Source organism: Anoplophora glabripennis, unplaced genomic scaffold, assembly GCF_000390285.2.
Source record: "Anoplophora glabripennis isolate ALB-LARVAE unplaced genomic scaffold, Agla_2.0 scaffold18, whole genome shotgun sequence".
NCBI lineage: Eukaryota > Metazoa > Arthropoda > Insecta > Coleoptera > Cerambycidae > Anoplophora > Anoplophora glabripennis.
The window spans coordinates 558632-572748 of NW_019416221.1; the positions used below are offsets into that span (position 1 = coordinate 558632).

At 32.3% G+C, this 14117-nt stretch overlaps 1 protein-coding gene across 1 annotated transcript; it reads left to right on the forward strand.

Moving 5' to 3' along the window:
- Positions 1 to 86: 86 nt before the first annotated feature.
- LOC108908308 lies at positions 87 to 13482 on the forward strand. Its single transcript, XM_018712332.2, has 6 exons — positions 87 to 456; positions 10003 to 10353; positions 10413 to 10714; positions 10784 to 11248; positions 11355 to 11882; positions 11949 to 13482. The coding sequence occupies exons 1-6, from the start codon at positions 385 to 387 to the stop codon at positions 12214 to 12216; spliced, it is 1986 nt and encodes a 661-aa protein (XP_018567848.1). The 5' UTR covers positions 87 to 384; the 3' UTR covers positions 12217 to 13482.
- The last annotated feature ends 635 nt before the right edge of the window (positions 13483 to 14117 follow it).

Here is a 14117-nt window from a genome sequence, read left to right on the forward strand (position 1 = left end):
AACAGCGGACCGGCTAAACGAATTCAAATAAATACCCCACTTACAATCGCGTTCCTGTCCGTCGTAGTCACATGTTTCGCGAGAACGAAGTCGAGGCAATCCAATGCTATATAGGTATACCATTAACAATTTGTAAACAGAACGGCGAACACGTTTTGGCACTCGGCGGAGCTGTCATCATCAAGAACCACCGGCCCCGTCGAATACGCGCAGTGACGCGCACGCATAAAATGGCCGGCGTCGCGACGTCGGCGTCTTGAGCGCGGGTGCACACGTTATTGAACAGCTGTTCGTAAAATGGAGCTGGCTCTTGTGACGTTCCCCTGTTGTGGTGTGTGCGTGTGATTGTGATGTGGCTATTTCTGAGAAATTCGGGGACAAACGATGAGGAGGAACCAGCAGAGTCAATCGCAGCTGCAGATCGAACACAGCGATGACGATTGCACGTCTTCACCGGTGGGTCTAGCGAAATTTTTCTGATTCATTTTAGTTTGTTTGGTGTGCATTCCAAGAAATCGCTTGGTTTCTTACCTGCATACTAACTAATCCACAGTTCTATTTTCGGTGAGGCTTTTAATACGGAATTGGACACAGGGAACCGATTTGGAGCCAGTCGCGCATAAATTTTATATAGGCCTTTGTTTTCCTTTTCGGATTTTCGTTATTAATAAGTTCAATGTCATTTTTTCAATAAAGTTGCGTCATTTAATGCTAATTGTTTATATGTGTTCGCTTTGAGAGGCTCGTTTATAGCATTAATTATTGCACATAATGGTAATGGAAAAACTTATGCTTATAGTAGCAGTTAGCATGTACTTATCAGGTTTCTCTTCAACCGCCTCAATTTTCATAAATAGTATTTATTTATTTAATTTAAAATTTAAAACATAATAAATAAGGACAAATAAATAAGCAATAACTAGGTATGTTCCTCGAGGTCAAGAATACATATAAATATATAGGGTGTCCACAAAATACTGTAACAAACTTTGTAAGCATTAATATAATTTTTTAAATGCGTTAAAAAGGAGTATAGCAAAATTAAAAAAAGACAAATTTATTTAATTTTATTTCAAATATCTCGTAAACTATTGGACTTTTGAATTGGAGCACTTTTATTTATAATTACCTATCCAATATTGAAGTAGAATTTAAAATAAATTGCAGTGAAAAATTGCTATAGAAAAGCGATCGTAAATTATAAATTCAAAATCTGTTTAAATAAAATAAAAAACCACCCAAAATTAGTAACTTTTCAAAAAAATCCCGAGCTAACGTAGAGATATCAATTTTGTTCACCCTGTATATACCAGCATGCTTGTACACTTTTGTGTATCAATCAGCCAGGAATTTTTTTTCATAGCAGCAGGCGAGTTAGATAGTTAATTTTAACGTTTAGATAATATACCTCTGTTTGCCAATAAAATGTTAAATCAAAAATACATCTATAGGGTCACTAACCCCGAATATAGCGAATAAAAAGAAATATTTAACCTCTTAATTCTCACGATTACTGTCGCATTGTGGACAATGGCTATAGCCTCGAAGTGCATGCCAAAGGTCTGACTATATGGTGTCTCTTGAAAATAAAAAAAAATGAATAGAATTGTCCTATACCTTTAAAAATATATTATACATATTTTTTTGCTGATACATTTTTGGTGGTTGCTATAAAATAATAATGTGGCAACTGAACCACGAAGGAATCAATGAATGTAGTATATGTATAGGGTGTTACAGAAAATGTTAAGCACAGATTTTTTGGGCGAGAGTAATAGGTTTCCTTATTGCTTTAATAGTTTAATTTAAAGGTACTGATGAAGCCACAAATAATTTTACTAGTAAATCCACTGTATGTTTACATTTTACTTATATTATATTTACTTATTTTAATTTAATCTAATATCTATAATTACAATTTAAATGGCAAAGGGAACTTTAGCTAAAAAAATTGTCAATATCGAAGTTACAAAATACACATTTTTATTTAAAAATGCCAAACGTTACATATCATATATCAACCCTGTATAAAACATACAGAATTGACCGTGTATGTATACTATGTATATCTAAACAGAAAAAAAAGTTGTCTAGGTACATTTAACACAGCAATCAATTTGATATCCACATTTTCACATTTGGCATTCAGAGATGTGTGTTGTAAGAAAATTTCTCTTTTAGTGCGATTGTGACGATTGCCAATGTCAGTCCAAGTTGGAATTGGTGTTCAATGTATACTTTTTAAGTAATTTTATATGTCAGGCGTATCTCTAATGCTTTCGTTTACATATAAACCAGATTCGAACTATCGCTGCTCCACTTATATGACATTTTTTTACGTTTACTCATGTTGATAAAGATTTAGTATGTAGTCGATTTGAATTTCTATTAATGTTGTCTTTTTTCCTTATCATATTTATGCCATATGAGTTTTTAAGTAAGGCGAATTTGCTTTTGTAAGTATGAAGTTAGTAAAGTCAGGAATGAGGCAATCAAAATATAACTGAGAGTCACTTTCAACTGAGGAAAGATATGGGGTGGTGTGGTCATGCAAAAATTGCCCCTCATTTTTCTCTGATAATGTCCTACATACAAAAAAAAACTATAAAAATAAGAGGATCTTTAAAAAATTACTTATTTATGTACAGCGTATGTCTCCTTGTGATTTGATGACCGCGTAATATAAAAAAGGAAGTATATAGAAAAAAAATATAATTATTAACAATGCACAATCGTTGTGGTTTGTTTGAATAAGCTTCGATGTAAATAATAAGGATATCCATTTCACTCTTTCAATATGGCATTCATATAGTAGAAGACAGATAGACTTCTATGGTAGTGTAAACAAAGACATTTACATGTGTCGGAAATTAAAATTGTTATTATTATTATTACATACGTCAGTGTTGAACATCGTTGTGGAGAAAGCACCTTCTCTTGAACCGATATACTGCAACTGGTCCATCTTCCTTATTCCAAACGATTTTGGAGTAGTTTTTCTGAAATGGTCATCAAAGTACTTAATATACATTTCGAAATTTCTATTTTCAGTGAGTACTGAAATAAAAAGGATTCTTGAAAAAGTTAACCGAAGAAGAACTGACTTTTTGCCAACAAATTATTGGTTTTTCATTAGAATAATGCGGTTGATTATACAACACTGTGTTTAAGGTACCTAGTTAGCAAATAATTATATGCAAACCTCCTCTCTGTTCATAAAATCTATCTTATATATAAAATTAAATAAGGAAAAACAACAAAAGAAAGGCATTCTGATGACATGGAAGACATCAGGAATACGACGATAGGAGTTTTGAGGACAATGTCCTGCTTTTACAGAAAATTCCTTACTATCTTTTGGGGTACTTTATTGGGGAAACGCTGTAACTGTAAATTTGGTCTTGATAGCGCAAAAAAATATCATTCGTATAATGGCACAGGTCCCGAGAAGATCTAGGTACATGCAAAAAACTATTTCTTAAATATAATTTATTAACATTCCCTTCTATATACATATACTTCAGTGCATTATACGTAAAGAACAACATAAATGAATTTATAAAACAAGAAAATATCCATATACATAACACAAGGTACAAAGACGATCTGCGAATGTCACAGTGTAGGACAGATAAGTGTTTTAAAGGTATTCAGTCTATGTCTATTCGTATATTTAATAAGCTACGAAAATATTTAAAAAATATAAATTCACAAAATAAATTCAAACAAGAATTAAAAAAATTTCTCTTCCCTTGGGCCTTCTACTCGGTTGATGAATATTTTAACATTATAATGTTTGTATTTAATTATTTTCTGTGACGTATCCTATATTGTAATTGTATGATGTACAATGTCTTGATCTCTGGAATTAAACACACAAACAAACAAACAAACAAATATAAATTCAGTTTCGAGTTTGCTATTAAATATTTCCTTATTATGTATAGGTTGGACCAAAAAAATACAACTGATTGTGAGTATTTTCAGACAACAGGGATGAAATGTTTTAATTTCACTAATTTCTAAATTTATTTTATATAGTTACCTATATAGCAAAAAATAAGCAGAGAAAGAGCTTAATTTATGCAACAAATAAATAATTTCACACAATAAAGGTTGAGCACATTATAAGTGAAAGTGTTTGGATTTCACAGAAAAGAAGATATTTTATATCAAGAACAGATGTTCAATGAGGATCCTAAAAAATTATTATCAGATCATTGGCAACCGTGAAGATTTAGATATATCACGTTCCGGTTGGTTTTTTATTATTGTAATTTTTACTATATGTTTATAAGTAAAATATTTACACATTAATTAAACGTAGGTAAATGCTAAGAGATATTTGCTTCATGTAAACATGATAATTAAACATGATTTTAAACGTATTTAATTCAGAAATTGTTTACCTAAATAATATTACAAAAATATTTAGAAAAAGTTATTAAGTTTTATTTTTATGTGATTACTTCAGGTGCTCAATAAATATTACATTTGAATGTTCAAAAAAGAAAAATATATTGAATTTTTTGACAACCGACGTTTTTAATAGTTTTTTGTGAAAACGTAATTATGAAATATAATTTACAAAAGATAATAGAAATGAAAATCAAACACCGAGTGAACAAAATGAAATACCTTTTAGCGAATAAATCAAGTTCTATGATTTTACGAGTTCCTATTTCATTTTGTTTGCGTTTCTATAGATTTTAATTTTTCTGTGGTTAGTCGGCAGAGATAAAAAAGATGAGCTGAAAATGTGTTGAAACATAACTTGTTTGTTTTAGCTTGTTAACATTTTCGTCTGTATCCGGTAAAAATTACTTTATTGCCTACAGACTAGAGCAGCTCTTACTAAAAATAACATTAAGTTGTTAAAAATTATGTATATCCGGGTACAGTATAAATATTTAAAATGTGTTTGTTAATATTACATATCAGCACTTACGTATACCGTTTTCTATGCGAAAAACATAAGATCAAAAATAATAATTATAGAATGGGTTCTCATATTTCTAAATACATATTTGAAATTAGGTTTTTTGATTTGTCGGTTGCCATCAAAGAAAAATTCATGTAATTTAATTGCGAATTAAATTTAATCAAACGGAATAAATGTACTATCTCTTAATAAGTTCATGACCCATACATGCAGGTCATAGAAACATTGATTTCCTCTGAATATGTTAAAATCTGCTTTCGGAGACCTGCACCATTTGAAACCTCTACGACATAGGCAACATCAATTCGGTATGACTATCATTTTCTAGAAAAGTATAATAATCAAATAAATCTACTCGGTGATATTGAATCGATCACAAAACGGACATTTTTACCACATCTTTTGGTTCCAGAGATTTTAGAATGAATTGTTTTCTTGTCTAACATTAAATTGATTAAAATAGCAGATAAATATTACTTTATTAAAGAATTCCTAGTAATCTTGTACATAGTTTGTACATGTCTTCATATAACATTTGCTATATCCAGTGTTGGTTAATTTATTAGTTATTACTCGCTATACTGTTCTATTTATTTCTGTGACTGTTAATCACTTGACATATCTGTAGATTACAGAATTAAGTTCAAGATTATATTTCTACAGTTTATTGGTGATTTCTTTTTAATATAGTAACTGTTCCCATAACTTTTTATAAAAATATACGTGTTTATTATTACAATCCCTTCGCAATAAACTACAATAATTAATTTATAATAAAAAGATATGCGAATTGTATGCTTAAAGCACAGTAATTTATAATTGTTACATACTCTGATGAATAATTCTTTACGCATTATTAAAATACCATCACACCCACAGTTCATTAGTTTACTATAAACGGAGACAAGTTAATGACAAGGTATTAAATACAAACAAAACAACCAAAACGAAAAGTTTAAATTTCTAAATAGGACATAGGCATATAACTTTGAGACGTCTACACGTTTATTTGCTGCACCGACTTTGCAGGGAAATTTTCATAAGTATTAGAAAATAAATATAGATATAAAGACTTAAAAACTTGGAAGAAAATTAAATAACTGTTTAACTAAACACTTTCTTTGACTAAATTGTTTACACTTAACCACCCTGCATATTATTATTCAATAAACGTTTACATTGAAAAAATAACGTGACTGACGACTAACTAGCACTTTAACATTCATGTTTCCTTAATTATTAGAATATAATGCAAATGGAACCGCATTGCTACATTTATAATATAAATATATCAGAGTTTGTGTAAATGTACAAGGTTTTGATAAGACAATAATTAATCGATTTCAGGCAAATCTACGTTCATATTACTTGTATTCGTGTAACAAGTACCTACGTAAACACAAGCACCGTCACCTTCTTTATATGCTTATACATACATTATATCTTCATAGGTAAGAAAACTTTGTCATTGTAGATAATAAAGTCATAGGAGGAAAGTGAAATGACTATATCATGGTTTAAGGTTTCTGTATTGTGTCTACGTTTTTAATAAACGTAAGTGTAATAAAAACCCTACTCTGCTGATTAACCAAATTTTAGTACCTAGCCTAGACATGTAAGTAGGAATTAGTAGTTTTTGAAACAATACAGTTAACAAACTTCTTTATTAAAGTATATTACTTATAATCTAAAAGTTGTAGATGAAACACCATGTTACCGAAAAAAATGCAACAATATTTTAATTGCAAAGCTAAAATTGATACTTCCTTGTGACTGCAGATATACAGATATACCTACTATTAACGGATGAAAGTATCAAACTGTATGGACGATAAATACAGAAAATATTTGAAACTGTCAGTCACTGGATTGTTAAAATTTTAGAATATAACTGTTGTTAATGTTGAAAATACCAGTAAGAGTTAAATTCTGTTTCTACCAATATTAAAGTTAAAGAACTCAAGCAATTTTACTGGATCATATGTCATTTTTAAACAGGCTTCTTATGTAGATTCAATAAAAATTTTTGCATATTTATTTTCAAACTTGATTTTTTATCTAATAGCACTTAAAGCAAATTCAAAACGATAACATGAGCATTATAAATGACTACACAATTTTATAATTTGTATAGGTATTTGTAATGTGTATGCAGAATGTTTTTGATATTCCCAGTACCCACTCTGGTTTTTACAATTTCCTTGAATCTGAGTCATTCTGTAATTTTCCTAACTCATTATAATATGATCGCTAACTGACTTTATTTAATGAAGTAATTATAATATAATTTTTCTCAGTTTTTACTTCCAAGAATAGACGTTGCGCAAACTTTAAGAACATATTTCAATAATAATCTCCTATTCCTTCAATTTCTATGTTTACAGTTCAATTTCGAAATCTAATCTAATGGTTGCCTCGAAAATGGCGAAATAACAATAAATAATATCTGAAGAAAATAATGCAGCAGACTAACTGGAAAGCTAAGAACTCGACTATATTTTAAATACAGAAAATAAATGAAGATTATTCTTTATAGAGGATGACGTTTAAGCATGTTCATTATAGAAATCTCGGAAATTCGAATGATGGGTTTATTTTTTTTTGTCAATTTTGTAAAAATTATTATTTTTCGAATATTTGGAGCTGTGATTTTTCGATTATTACATAAACTAATATCATACGTTGACTGAAGATATAACAGATTTTTTCTAAATCCTAGATCTGGTTGACAAAAGTCAATTTCCTTTGTATGGGCTCTATAGTTAATACTCACATTTTTAGATATTTATTTTTATTCCCTTCATGAGGATAGGTAGCATATCAGTTTATAGTAATACATTTAAAAGTTCTCATCAGTCTAGTTATTTTCAGATATACTCGTATTAAGAATTAAGTACTTAATAATGAATGACCGTCACCATTTCAACTCCAACATATTTTTTGTCTTTGAACTATTCAAAATATCGTTCTCTGTAATTAAAAAAAACTGTACTCTTGTTGAATTCATGGCATTTGTTTTGAATTGATACTTATATAAACAACAATTTCTATGAAACAACCAAGGAAGATGTACCCCTTTCTAATTTTTAAGATAAATATGACAAATAACTAAAATATGTTACCGTTACAGTCTGGTTTGTCTCCAGCAACATTAGATTTTATTGACAAAAACGATTCATAATAAATTAACAACACAATTAGCAAATAAACAAGTGCTAATCCATTGTTATTTTTGATTATACATTTGACCTAGTTTAATTATACACTTTTATATAACGCGTTGGAACATTTAGTTAGGTAGGTACTCTGTTTTGAAAATATATTAACTGATATATGTCCGATTATACTGTTGTTGTTACTCTAACTTCAATCGTCCTTTGCTTGTAATAACCAGTTTGTTATATTGTCCCTACATTGGCTTATACATTACCTACTAAAAAATAAATAAACATAAATTAACAACCATAACGAATATCTTGAAGATTCAGTTTTAAATTAGCTAACTCTGAATATCAGCATTCCTTCAAAATATTTTTAGTCCAGTCGGTATCTGTTTCGGGATGGATGTTTCAGGTATATAGTAACGCTAATATTTGTTGGAAATAGTTCTAAATATTATGTAAAAGAAAATAGTCGAAGGAAAAAAGTTTCGTTTTGAAAAAATAAATTTTTTATGAGCATGATTGTTGCTGCAATACAGTAGGTATAGACCGAAAAGGTATTCGTAAAAAATGATTGTTTTTTCATGAATTTACCTTGGACCTTGACTTTAGAGCAGCCATATAAAAAATATGGTTCTGAGTACTTCATGATATGGTAGTATTGCAGAAATTTTTTCATCGAAATCGGCCAGGTAGATATCGCACAATTGAATTGTTAATTAAGAAAATACAGAATTATCCTTTTATTTTCAATACTCTCTCACGGTAAAACCAATGATTATTTTGAGCTCCCAATTTTTATACGTACCTTTTGGAGTCTCAACTATCAATCCCCGTTTAATAATTTTCGATTTTATCAATTTTTACCAATAGAATTTTTCAAAATTTCTTCGAAAAAATAATTATAAACAGTTAGAGCTGGAACTACCGTCTTTGCATATTCTTCAAATTTCGATGAAAACATTTCTGCAATACTACCAAACATAAAGTACTCAGAACCATACTTTTTATTGTTACTCTAAAGCAGGGGTCGGCAAGTAATTTTAGGTGGGGTCCGGATACTTTTGAAAATTTTTAACGAGGTCCAGAAAAAAATTAATATTTCTTATTTTTTATTTTAATTTGGACTCAAATTTAATCTGCTTACTAACCATTAAGAACTCAAAACACTCACACAATTGTAAAATACTAGAAAAAATGATAACATTGGCACTTAAACGTAAAAAACATTTTTTAAATAATTTATTTGAGTAATTTATACTTTCAAACAATTTTTGGCGGTCCAGTATTTTACCTTCCGCGGTCCGGACCTGGACCGCGGTCCGCCAGTTGCCGACCCTTGCTCTAAAGTCAAGGTCCGAAATAAATTCATGAAAAAAACATTTTTTTCGATCTATACTGTATTGCAGCAACAATCATGCACATAAAAAATTTCGAACCACTTTTGTTGTGAAGAGAATCTCAAAACGAAACTGTTTTTCCTTTGATTATGTTCTCTAATGTCAATATTCTCCGAGTTCTACATGGAAGAAGGGAGAAAAATGCGCCTTCTTAAATTATTTTACATTTTCTTGCGCTAACAATTATGCACAACTTTTTCAGCTGGCACTTATCGCAATCATCATTTTACATAATATTTAGAACTATTTCCAACAAAAATTAGCGTTACTGTATGAAACATCCATACAATCTACTTTTAAAACAGATATCGACTGGACTATTTGCTAATTTGCTATGAGAAGTTTGTTTTATTCTATGCATTTGTACATTGTTTTTTTTTCATAACAGTTTTTAAATGTCTGGCACGTAATTTCCATGCAAACTTTATTCTCCCCCTTTGTTCTGACTTTATAGGTTATTTGTGCCGTTTTCAATACGTAATGTGCATTGTCCTTTCAGTCGCAAATATTGGAACGCGTCCAGTCTGATCGTGTGACAGTCACCAAGCCTGAAGAAGACCGAAGGAGGAGAACTATAATCGTGGAGAAGAAAAATGGTTCTTTTGGATTCACCCTCCAGAGCTACGGCATCCACTACAAGAAGGAGAAGGAGATCGAGATGATCACTTACGTGGACTATGTCGACTATGATGGCCCAGCTTATAGAGCTGGAATGAGAGAGGGAGACGTGATTCTATCCATAAATGGAACAGATATGGAGAAGGCCGATCATAAGACGCTCGTCAACTACATTAAGAACTGCGACAGCAGGATGAGGATGGTGGTACTGTTTGAAGACTGTGTGAGAAAGGTTGGTCCTTGGAAAGCAAATATTAAACGCAACGATTGATAATTTATGATTGTTTTTAGGTTGAACTGCACATGAGATACATTCAGCTTCAAAGGATCTTACAGAATAAAATGGAGGAGTTAGAGAGACTATGCGTGAGAGAAAAGCAATTGTTGGAAGGAAAGTGGAAGACTCACAGCCTCCCAGCTAGGAAAAAAGCATCGCATACCAACAATGGAGGACCAGCAACACCCACGCAAACCTCGTACATGTATTGCAGACCGACGGTATCGACAGAGGATGTCGCGAAAGTCGCTCAACAACAGAAACAGCCAACACCTCCTCTCGTTTTTGCTTACCAGTATCTAGATTCTCACTACAGGTAATATTTCATGATTAAAATAAGATAGACGAACGTTTTCCACGTCAAGACGAACGGTTTTTTTTCCAGATACATGCTGCACCCCTCGACAAGTTCCAGTGGGGAATACCTCTTAACCTTCGAACCCCCTCGGTACAAGGAGCAGCAGACCAGCTTCATCGTGAAGACTCCTTGCGATCAGAAGCAGTCGCGAGGCAACCAAACTAATTTGGGTACCTTGGAGAAGCCCAAGAAAACCCACGCGCCCTGTCAGAGCTATGCGGGCCAATTGTGCAACCCCTGCATGCAGGTGCAGACCAGCAACGGCGATAACACTAGCTTGGACGCTTATGACTTAGCGAGTCCCTGCTGCGACCCTCGTTGCGTGCCGTCGAACAGGAGGCGGTCGAGGAGTCAGAGGGAGCAGCACAGGAAAAGAGATTCAAAGACTGAGGAAACACAAACTGACCCTCAACAGCAACAAGTTCGATCTCGACCACATTCCCAGTCGTCGCAGACGACTCCTACCGCTCAGAGTTATTCTGCACCGAGAAGGTACCTTTGTATTTATTTTTTTTACTTCCCTTATCTCTTTATCTTTCGTATTTAGAAAAACTTGTGCGGAATGGTGCTTTGTGATTTCAAAATATGTATATTTCAGATATTTCCACATCGGTGCCGGCCTAGTCAGTCAGTGCAGCCTTCATTCGTGCACCTCCAGCGAAATCAGCAACGTCGTGCCTACAACGGCTGGAGAGAGCTCTGCCAACAGTTACACCACCTCCCTGAGCACCGACACCCTTTACTGGGACGGATCCTGTGATACATCTAGACAGTTAAGCATAAAATCCTCGAAACACGACCACCAGAGGTACTCTCAACAACCCCAGACGTCCCACGAGCCCATCTACGTGCAATACAGCCAAGTCAAGCCAAAGTCGTGGGATAACCTGGCCACGAAGGCCTTTGGTGGATACGGTTTCGGTTACGGTTATCTGGACACTTCACTGAAGTGTAACCAGAAAGCTGCTGCTGCTGCTGTTGCTCCTGGTGTTGGTAGTGTTGGTGTTAATAGTAGTGGCAGTCGACCCCATACCAAAGCACAAGCTACGCAGTGCGTTAGAGTGGAAAAACACGCATCCAACAATTGTTCTAATCCCCCACAGTACACGCCACATACTCATAGAAGGTAAGCGTTAAATTTATATAAATTTAAGGGGCGTGATTAAAGCTACTTGTAACTTTTTCGTTCCAGATATTTCCAGCCGACCAAATCTACAGAAAGCCTACTCACCGTGCCGAAATACTCAAACGAGGCGTTGTCCGATTCTAGTCTGTCTTGTGAGTGTCTGGAAGTGTCCCCGGGACCAGAAACTGCAGAAAGTCGCTTCTTTCAGAGTCCCAGGCAGAGCGTCGTCAGCCCGACGGATCCGAATTTCGGATACTACAGCGCGAAGCGAACTTCCAGGACCGAGTATCAGAAGAATGTCGTTTCTACGAGCAAGGAAGCTACCAGGCTGTAACTTATTATTTCGTATGTCCATATGGGTGATATTTTGTAATTTTTGAGAGAAATTTTTATTAGTTTACGGCACTACAAGCACCAGGGACTATAAATGTGATAATCGAATGCGTAATACTTTCTACCTCTTTTTATCTTATCAGTCCGAGCACGGTTGCTAAATAAGAGGTTGAATTAGAAAGTTACGTGGCCATTTTCTATCTCATTATCCTTTTGGATGTAGAAAGTGTTTCCTAGTGAAACTATTGAAGGGAGTGATTACTCAGGTTCTAAAATGCGCTAAAAATTTTAATTTTTTTCGATGCACCCCATGTTGATTGCTTTGTCTTAAATGTGTTTGAATTTTTGTAATCTCCTTTCAGGACAACAGATATAAGGTTTTTTTATTCCTATTAAATAGTAATTTACGAGGAAAGCACTATTTAATTAATTTTTGGGACATAATTAAAAACGAAGATCTCCGTACATTTAGGATTTTTAAAGTGTTTTTTTCTTAGAACCTGATGACCTGATGCATATCCCCTTTCAATATTGCAGATGCCTTAGGGTCTTCTACTGTACCAAGTAAATATTTTCAAGTAATTTTTCCATTAGTTTACTATTTGCGTAAAGTCTAGTCAGATTTTCGTCTAGTATTATTTCCATTACTCAAACGAATTAAAATTGTAAACATGTACTTTTGATGCTATCTAACTGCGTTGATGTGTGACTAGGGAAAACTGTTTAATACAGAATCCATGTATGATTTCTATAATAGAAATGTTTACTATTACATACTGATTTTTCGTAGTTTGTGTTTTATTTAAAGTTTTTAAAACGTAGAAACAAGAGAAGTTACCAAGCATAACAATATTATTTATGTTTTGATTGTTTTGTATCATAAACATAGTATCGAATTGGAGAATATTACGCATTTCGTAATTATTTACTAGTAATTAATTTATAGAATTTTAAATATCATGAAACTTTGGAAACATAATTGGTAGAAATGACATAGACAATAAGTTACGTTTATAATGCTTATTATATACAACTATGTAAGTATATTGTTTCTATTATTTATTACAGTACCTAGGTGTTTTATTACCAAAAATTGTCTCATGCATGTCATATTTAAAAAAATTAAATAAAATATGTTGAACCTTACGAAGGCAGCCTTTTATTTTCCCTTATTCCTTAAGAAGCAAAACCATGATAAGTATCAGTGGTATCAGTTTTAAAACTAATATTAATTTTAATACAAAGTATCACTTCTGTAATAATATCATTTTACTAATATATCCAGTTTATGTTTGGAGTATCATAGATTATTTTCCAAGTGTCCTAATAAACTAAAGATCAATTTCCTTGTTTTAATTTCCTGTAAGATAGTTTCTCGCCTTTTTGGCCTTATCCATGGAAATAGAAATTGTTGAATAAATACTAAAATATAAATCATATTGGATAATCATTATCCCTTCCTCAATTTTAGAACAAGTTTTCTAAAACGATCCTACAGATAAGTGATTTAAAAAAGAGTTTTTCGTCAGTTATTGAAGATACAATTAATTTTGATAATTACTGATAATTGTTAATGATAATTGAATTTAGTACAGCACAGTCCTATCATAGCACATCCTACTTATAGCCCAGTAAATGAAATTTGTAATACATGTAAATCAAAAGGTAATTCGTTTCAGATTGAAACTTGGTTTAATCGTTAGTTTAGGCAAAAAGAAATAATATTTCCCAAAAAGTATCGGTTTAAATCAACAAATCATTGTTTAAACAATGATTATAATGTAAAAATTACCAAAAATGGAGTTTCATTTGATACCTGCTAAATTAAAATCCATTAACAATTTGTTTAAATAATTGCAAAAAGCCAGCCAAATTTGAATTTGCTATAAATAGAAGAAAATA

Coding starts and splice junctions, on each gene's coding strand:
- LOC108908308 (XM_018712332.2), top strand. CDS start 385: ATGAGGAGGAACCAGCAGAGTCAATCGCAGCTGCAGATCGAACACAGC. Junction 457..10,002: donor ACGATTGCACGTCTTCACCG/GTGGGTCTAGCG, acceptor TTGTCCTTTCAG/TCGCAAATATTGGAACGCGT. Junction 11,883..11,948: donor ACGCCACATACTCATAGAAG/GTAAGCGTTAAA, acceptor TTTTCGTTCCAG/ATATTTCCAGCCGACCAAAT.